The 9,346-nt window shown below is 36.9% G+C and overlaps 1 protein-coding gene across 1 annotated transcript; it reads left to right on the top strand.

Annotated features, from left to right (window-relative positions):
* The first annotated feature begins 5,454 nt into the window (after nucleotides 1-5,454).
* LOC133832732 (uncharacterized) lies at nucleotides 5,455-7,236 on the top strand. The gene has a single exon (XM_062263039.1). It carries the CDS (start codon nucleotides 5,455-5,457, stop codon nucleotides 7,234-7,236), a length of 1,782 nt encoding a protein of 593 aa, XP_062119023.1.
* Nucleotides 7,237-9,346: the final 2,110 nt, after the last annotated feature.

Raw genomic sequence — 9,346 nt, 5'->3', positions numbered from 1 at the left:
TTTTTTAAAAGTCGCTATAAGTTGATTTACTCTCTAATTTCCTTTAAAGTTATAGCTTAAATGGAAAATATAAAGTGTTTTGTTAATAATAATAAATATTAACATAAAATGAATAATTATAATTATATGATCATAGGCATAAAATATAGTAATTCTACATTTAATCTTTATAAAAAAAATCATAAGTACGAATTCTCCCTCCCCAAATATAAAATATATATATATATATATTATATCAATAATATTCAATGACTTAATTAAAATAAAAAATTGCAAGGGCTAGATTACAAAACATGGTGAACTTATGGGCTCAATTATTCTTAAAACCATTATTTTTATGAAGGAGTGGATGTTGGTTAAACATGATTATTTATAATTGCTTATGCAACAAGTTATTTGTTTTAATTTGTTAGTTTTAAAATACTGTTTGTTTGACCATGTTCCAAATCTCAAATTGATGTATTAAATAAATAAATAAATATTATTTTTGTTTTGTTTTATTATGGGTTTGGCTTAGTTACAAAATGTTACTACATTATACACAATTTACGTTCGTACACTTTTTTTTTTATAATTTAAATGAAGGTGTTTTATAATCACATGTTGTGTATAATCTTTTCTAGGAAATTTAATTTCAACTATATAAATATATATTAAAACAGGTGTTTGTCATTGATGGAAAAATGGTACCAGATAGATACATAAATACAAATAAATAAATATTGACATATTCAAAGAGACAGATAAGAGGAAATCTTGATAATATTTTATACTTTTCACAAGACCCATGTATGATATGATGGAAATTAAATAATTAGAAAGTGGGTCGATTTCTTTTATTAATTTAGTGTCAGTTTTGTATTCACTTGTGTGTATTTTGTTTATTTGACGGCAAAACACACCATATATACAATATAACCCATTAGCTGTGCATAAAAATATACTTATTGATGTATTATATTTTTCTTAAATGTTACCGATAATAATATTGTTCCAACGAAAATAGCAACAACAAAACAAAAAGATACCAATAATAAGATTATTGATTAAATAAAGTTATAATGCAAAACATAAGTAAATATAAAAATTATACGACAAAATATACAAATAAACTAGAGGATGTAGAACAAAAAAGGTAGATAGAAAGTACAATTTTATAGCAAAAAAATACAAATAAATATGTAAAAAAAAGGAAGGAAGTTGAAACAAAAGTAATAGGAGAAATAAGATAAGAACAAAAATAATATAGAAAACTCTCTCAATCATACAACCAAAGTGAATAGCATTGAAGATCACCAACTTGAACAATGTTTACAATATTTGTCTAAAATCTTATTTCTCATATTCTTAAGCACCAAGGGAACTCTCATAAATAGAAATAGCTCTCTGAAATAAACAATCATCTTTGATGTATTTTCAGCAAGTGCTCTAGTTGATATAAATGGTGTGTCCTACAAGTTTAGACTCCTATTTATAGAGTTTTGAGATATCATTTGAATTTCAAATTCCACCAACTCCTTGACTGTCACCAATATTTAATCGAATGTGTTATATAATTAAAATGAAAATTTGAGAGTTACTTGAGGTTTTGAAAATGTTCAAAACTAAAAAGAAAGAATTGGAATTTGACTGGCAGCATGCCTGGCCGCGACCACTGGCCATTGTCTCCCAGACCGTGGCCAAGGATGTTAGTGGGCGTGACCACTGATACTTTTCAATCTCCCAAATTCTCCAAATTTTCCAAAACATCACAAACTCCTTCCCACTTGATTTTGTAATCTTCATACACATAATGAGAGTTGAAATTACATCTCCAACAACCATATCACATTATGACTTTGTGAAATTTAAACTCAAAAGTGTAACTTACAATTTTCACATTATTCGGTAATATTTTGAAGTTACAAATTTGTAATTGTTTTTGTAACTTCAAAATATGTTACACACTTGAATATACACACTATCCAAATTATAACTCTCATGTATTTTTATGTTATAATGTGCGACAAACATTATTTAATTTAAAACATTATTTTATATATAAACAATATAACATTAAATATGAGATTACACTCTTTTTTTTTTTTCAATAGTTTAAAATATATACTATATTAGTGTGTATTTTTTATGCCTGAAAAATATGTGTCCGTAGCATTATTAATATTTATATATATAAAAACATACACGATACTAATTAAAAAATATATTATAAATAAATAACTAAGTAATTCTATAAATAAGATCAAGGAGTTTTGATCCAATCTTTGTTACTACAATACCCTAAAAAAAAGAAAAAAGAGCTGTAATGAGGTAAAATTCTTGGGTATTTTTTTTGTAAGAGGTAATATTCTTGGTTTAAAACGAAATAAAAGATAAATATCTCTTCTCTGTGTGGAGATAATGAATTTTTTTTGTTTTAATAGTTTTTTATTTTTTTAATGTTAATTTTAACTGAATATTCTTATATTTGATGATAGTTTGAAAACTCCACTTAAACTTAAATAAAATAATTAAAATATGATATTTTAAGATATTTTACAATGATAATTATTTAAAAATAATAAATAATTAAATAAATCAAAATGATATTTTTGAGATATTTTACATTGATAATTATTTAAAAATAATAAATAATTAAAAAAATTAAAAAAAGATATTTTTTTAGATATTTGACAATGATAATTATTTAAAATTATATATTTTATTATTTAAATAAAATTTAATTAAACTTAAACTCACTTATTAGAATAATATCATATTAAACATATAATATAATTTACTGTTAATTAACAATACATTATTTTTTTTTAAAAACTAGCAAAAAACTTAAATTTAAAATCCACGTATAATATTTAATATTACATTAAACATATAATATATAATTTCTTGTTATCACTTTCAAATTAAAAAATTAAAACAAATATAAATTTAAACAAAAATAAATAATTATTTAATTAAAATATAGTATTTATTTAAAATTTATATAACATTAATATAAATTTAATAAAAGTAATTAATAAATTTTATAAATAAAACTAAAAAAACTTACATGAATGTGAGAGTTGATGTCTATTATTAATATAGGTCAAATGGATAATTCTATGGTAGGGCCTTAAAAAAGAGCCCTATCGTAGGGCTCTTTTGTGTTCTCAACCCGTGAATAGTTTTCGGCACGATTTTTTTTTATGATCATGTATATTGTAGTTATTTAGAGCATCCTGCAAATTTTCAGAAAATTCCGAATAATTTACAGTGCCGAAAACATATTATTGCACGCATGACTAATTTTTTTATACGAGTGGAAAATAGCATGTTTGAACTTAGCTTTCGGCACGGTAAATTATCCAGAATTTTCTGAAAATTTGCAGGATACTCTAAATAACTACAATATACACGGTCATAAAAAAAAATCGCGCCGAAAACTATTCAAAATTTGAGAAACACAAAAAAGCCCTACGATAGGGCTCTTTTTAAAGGCCCTACTAAATAAATTTCCCAAATAGTAAAGCATATATGTTTTTCTCTTTTTTTTTTATCTGAAAAAACATAATAAAACATATACAAAATAATAATCTATCCGAGTTAGTCACTAACTCAGTCAGAACTTGCAGCATTGTTATTATTTATTTATTTCTTCTCATATGGCAACTTACAAATAATGCTCTATCCGAGTCACCGACTCAGTCCAACATTATTATTCTCATTTGGCAGAGAGAGAGAGGCACGTGAGTCAACCCAAAGAAAAGCCTAAAAAAACTGAGTATAGGACGAGTGGGGTCGGCATGAACTCGGTAGCTGGGTGCGATTCCACTGTACGGTGAGTGGAGTGTGCCACACTCTAACCACTCATTTATTTCCACCTCATTCTCATTCTCACTAACCGCTAAATTATTAGCCCCACGTTTCAGTTGCCTTTCTCCATTATTTCAATTATAAACTCCCTTCCATTTCATTTTACTAAAAAAAAATCCCATATTTGGCACCAAAATTATGCGAGTTTCATTTAATAGTTTCTATATATTGTTGGGTTATGAGAATAATTGATGTAAACCACCACAACTAGTTTAGTGACTTAGGTTTAAAAATTGTTATATTTAAGAGAAACTGGTCTATATATTTTAAAAGGGAAATTTACATTAGTCACTACAAAAAATATTTTAATCACATTAATGAGGCAGTTTTTTATATTTATAAACTTTAGTTGCATTTATAATAAATATTTACATTCAATTGGTTACACTTTTTTATAAATTTTAACAATTATACATTATTTAAATATAAAAGTATATATATTTAATGCATAATCAATTTAAATAAAAAAAATGAAGTTCTCACCACATATCCTTCTCTTTTTAATGGACTTTCAGTATTAACTTCATCTTCTATGATTTTCTATATGCTACACATCCTCTCAATGTGTGGTGTGAAATTGAGGATGATAACCTCGTGTTGGGCCCAAAATGTTCGGCCCGAAAACATTTGCCTCATTTATCAAATATTCAAAACGGAGCGTTTATACAAAGGGATGATCCGAAGGCAGAAGCTGTAGGTCAGAGGCAATCCGTGCCTCTGACCTCTGAGCAAGACATTTTAAAAGCTGGTATTTTTGGAGGGAAATTTAGTTATTCTCCTTCCTCCTTTTCACGGTCCACTTGAACCAACTAACTGTTTTGTATATTTCATCCTATAAATATGAGATTTTGAGAGGAGAAAAGGGATCGAACTTTGAACTGACTTAAGCATCGGAGTGTCTTTCTTGCAGGAAATCCCGACGAGTCAAAGGCAGATTTCATCACCGGAGAAGAAGCAAGTCGCCAAACGTTGTCGGGTCTTTACTTCCATATATAGAAAGACAAATTGTTGCCCCAACAATTGGCGCCGTCTGTGGGAAGCGATAAACGTATCGGCCTTAGCCACGTCGTCGAATCAAGACATCAAGATCCACTGCGAACCCAGAAGTTATGCCACCCAAAGGCAACGGAGTTTCGGGCCCAGTTGCACAAAGCATCCCTCCGACGGACATGAGCGACCAGATCAAAAGAATGTGTCGTCTATTGGAGGCAAGCCAGCAGCGGTCCGACGAGGCAATCAAGACATTAACCGAAGCCCAAGCTAGGCTCGAAGCAGAGATTGTTGAGCTGCGCAGGTCCGCTGGCACAACTCGCAACACCCAAGGCCACGAGAATCTTGATTCTAACAGATCTGACGTTCTAGTCGACCGCGTTAATTCCCCACCTCACAGCATGAACCCAGGTAACGGGCAATCCCAAGCCATCCCCCCATCCTCTGGGACCGACGGGCGACAAGCCCCAACCTCTGGCACGCATGGGCGGGCCGAAGCAGAGCCCACTGGACTTGTTTCTTGGATGGGCGATCCGCCTACGCCACCGAACATTTGGTCCCTCTGAAGGTCGCGTTCCCTCGATCTGTTTCTTGGACAGTTGGAAAGAAGACATGATGAGGGAAATGATGCAGAAGTTCTCAGATGGGCGATCCGCCTACGCCACCGAACATTTGGATCTTGTATCAAGAACCACCGAAAAATCGCCTTTCTCGGAATGGATCTTGAATGAGCCAATGCCTCGGGACTTCGTCATCCCTTCCCTGCCTGCATTCAATGGAAAGGGAGACCCGTTAAACCACCTATTTCAATTTCAACAAAAAATGGCGTTAGAAGCTAATAACGAAGCCATACAATGCAAAGTCTTTTCCACGACTTTCTCCGGGCCGGCTCTGTTATGGTTCCGACAATTAAAGGCCGGATCACTCAACAGTTTTAGTGATCTCAGACGGTCCTTCTTACAGCAGTACAGCACGAACCGAGAGGCTCCCAGAACAATGGCCGATCTCTATCGAATTGAACAAGGGGAGAGTGAACATCCAAAGGCATACTTACAGCGTTTCATTGACCTCGTGCATCAAATCCACGATGTCGACCCACTCACCGCAGCAAATCTCTTCGTCAAAAGCTTGCAGGTGGGGTCACTCTTGCATGAGAATCTCACTATGACACCACCATACGACATGGCAGACGTGCAGACCCGAGCCGAGGGCATCTTCAGGGTATTAGAATTTCGAGAGAGCGCACAGAAGAAGACTGCACTCATCTCTGCCCCCCCAGCAAATAATCCTCCACCACCTGCCAGGGATGACAAGAGAAAGCGGAACCAAACAGATCATACGAAGGAAGGAAAAAGGCCAAGACAGGATCGACAGCCATCGCGGTACCCATCCTTCGAATACACCGTCCCGCAAGAAGTCATTTATGAAGAAAATAAAGACAGGCCTATTTGGCGAGAGCCCTACAAGATTAACACTCCATCTGACAGAAGGGATAAAAGCAGATACTGTCTCTTCCACAAAGATCACGGTCATACGATCGCTGAATGCCACAATCTGAACAATCAGATCCAAGCCCTCATGAGGAGTGGGCGGCTTACCCAATACATCAAGGAGACAGGCAGACCAAGCGCCTCGCGGCAGAACATAGCTTCTGCCCCCACTCCGCAGGCATCAGACCCCGTACACACAGCCTCTGACAGCACCCTGGAGCCTCTTAAACAAGTCCCTATGATCCACGGGATCGTAGAACCCACCGATAATCAAGAGCACGAGACAAAAATCCATAAGAGGATGGAAGAACGAGTGAAGCGATACAAATCATTAGGCCACGTGGTCAATCTCGTCACTTCAGAAGAAAGAAGCTACCCAGCCTCTGCTATCACCTTCACTGACGAAGACCTGAAGGACGTCCACCTGCCTCATGACGATCCACTCGTCATTTCCTTACAAGTTGACCACTGCCAGCTGGGCAGAGTTCTGATCGATGGGGGCAGTGGGGTCGACATCCTCTTCTGGGAAGCCTTCCAGAAAATGGGACTGGAGGAGAATCAGATCCGACCCTCCACCATGCCCATTTTGGGATTCAATAGCCACAGAGTCTATCCGAAGGGCGTCGTTCGATTAACTGTGGTAGCTGCAGAACGCGCCCTGCCAGTAGACTTCCTCATTATAGACTCCACCACGAGCTACAACGCCATCATGGGGAGAGGATGGATCCACCGGATGCAGGGGGTAGTATCCACTCTACATCAGGTGATGCGGTGTCAATCACTCAACGGCCGATACACCGTCGACATCAAAGGCTGCCAGAAGCAGGCCAAAAAGTGCTTCCTTACCTTAAAAGAAATAAATAGATCTGCCTCTGCCTCCCATGAAGACTCTCCTGACAAATAGCAATTACAGCAGTACCTACCATCGTGCCTAAAAGGAATCAATCTAGAAGAAGACCAAGAAAAACCCCAAGTTACACTAGATACCTTAGAACAAGTGGGTCTAGACGACGCTGACCCTTCAAAAACGGTCCTGGTAAGTACCAAGCTCTCTGAAGATGAGAGGCAGACCCTCATACGATTTCTCCAGACCAGAATGAGAACTTTTGCCTGGACACCACACGACATACCCAGAATAGACCCTTCTGTCATGAGCCACAGCTTGAATATCTCCAAATACTTCCCACCCGTCAAATAGAAGTAGAGGAGATTCGCTCCAGAGGTGAATCAAGTCATACAAGAGGAGGTCCAACGGCTCCTGAGCATGGGGGCAATCGAAGAATGTTTATACCCTAGTTGGCTTGCCAACCCCGTCGTGGTCCCAAAGAAGAATGGGAAAAAGAGAGTATGCGTAGACTACACAAATCTAAACAAAGCCTGTCCCAAAGATAGCTACCCTCTACCCAAGATCGATCAGATGATAGACGCCACAACAGGATATGAAAGGATGAGCTTCCTCGACGCCTACTCTGGATACAATCAGATCCCCATGAAATCAGAGGATAGGATTCATACAGCTTTCATAACAGAAGATGGTTTATATTGCTACAAAGTTATGCCCTTCGGTCTAAAGAATGCAGGCGCAACATATCAGAGGTTGATGCACAAGCTGTTTTCCTCATTACTCGGGAGAAATATGGAGGTTTATATTGACGATATGGTCATCAAGTCCAAACAAAGCTCTTCACATATAGACGACTTGACGGAATGTTTCGACATCCTTGATGCTTATAAAATGAAATTAAACCCCTCAAAATGTGTCTTTGGGGTGTCCTTTGGACAGTTCTTGGGATACATCGTCAGTCAGAGGGGCATCGAGGCGAATCCAACACAGATTGCGTCCCTCTCAGAAATCAAGGAACCCCGAACCATCCGTGACATACAGGCTCTGACCGGCAAAATAGTAGCATTAAGTCGATTCATATCACGAATGTCAGACCGCTGCCAACCCTTCTTACAGTGCATAAAGAAATCTACCAACACCACCTGGGGACCAGAACAGCAAAAAGCATTGGACGAGTTGAAGACTTATTTGAGCTCTCCTCCTATATTGAGCTCTCCTCTTGCTAATGAAGATTTATTCTTATATTTGTCTGTCTCACAATTTGCTGTAAGTTCTGTTCTTTTTTGAGAAGAAGCCAATCGTCAGAGGCCAGTGTTCTACTGCAGCAAGATGCTGAAACCTGATACAGTATGATGGAAAAATTGGCACTCGCACTCCTCACGGCCAAAAAGAAGTTACGACAATACTTCGAAAGCCACACGATCATCATATATACGGACTATCCATTAAAGCAGGTACTGAGTAAGCCCGACCTTTCTGGAAGATTATCTAAATGGGCCATTGAGCTTGAGACATACGATATTCAGTTTTCGCCACGAAAAGCTAAAAAGGGGCAGGTACTCGCTGACTTCCTGGTTGAAATTCAGTCATTCACTCCTGATGCCCTGCCAGAATTATTAGAATCAGAAGATCAATGGCTGTGGACAATGTACACTGACGGAGCATCCAACTCCCAAGGGGCTGGTATTGGCGTCGTATTAGAAGCTCCCTCAGGACTCAAAATCGAAGAAGCCATCCGTTTAGAGTAATCCGCAACGAATAATGAAGCAGAATATGAGGCACTAATCTATGGTTTGGAACTCGCACGAGAAATGGAAATCCAACGTCTGAACATCAGAGGCGATTCACAGCTTATGATAGAGCAAGTGGCTGGAAATTTCGATACCAAAGCACCCCATCTGGCTAGCCTTCTACAGAAGGTAACTAACTTACGATCGCATTTTCGCCAGTTTGAACTCATACTAGTACCCAGGGAGCAAAATCAGAAGGCCGACGCCCTTGCCAAATTAGCTTCTGCAGGAGGATGCACACGCCAGTCCTCCATATCCATAAGCCGATCAAGCAAAGATATGGAAGTCTATTCCACCTCATCAGAACCTGAATGCTGGATAGATCCGATCATAAAGTACTTGACCACCTCTGAGCTCCCACCTAATCCGAAAGATGCAAA

The sequence above is a fragment of the Humulus lupulus genome, chromosome 4 (assembly GCF_963169125.1).
Source record: "Humulus lupulus chromosome 4, drHumLupu1.1, whole genome shotgun sequence".
NCBI lineage: Eukaryota > Viridiplantae > Streptophyta > Magnoliopsida > Rosales > Cannabaceae > Humulus > Humulus lupulus.
Note: the sequence above shows the minus strand (reverse complement) of the source record. Positions and strands in the feature narration are given on the sequence as shown.

Coding starts and splice junctions, on each gene's coding strand:
- LOC133832732 (XM_062263039.1), top strand. CDS start 5,455: ATGATGAGGGAAATGATGCAGAAGTTCTCAGATGGGCGATCCGCCTAC.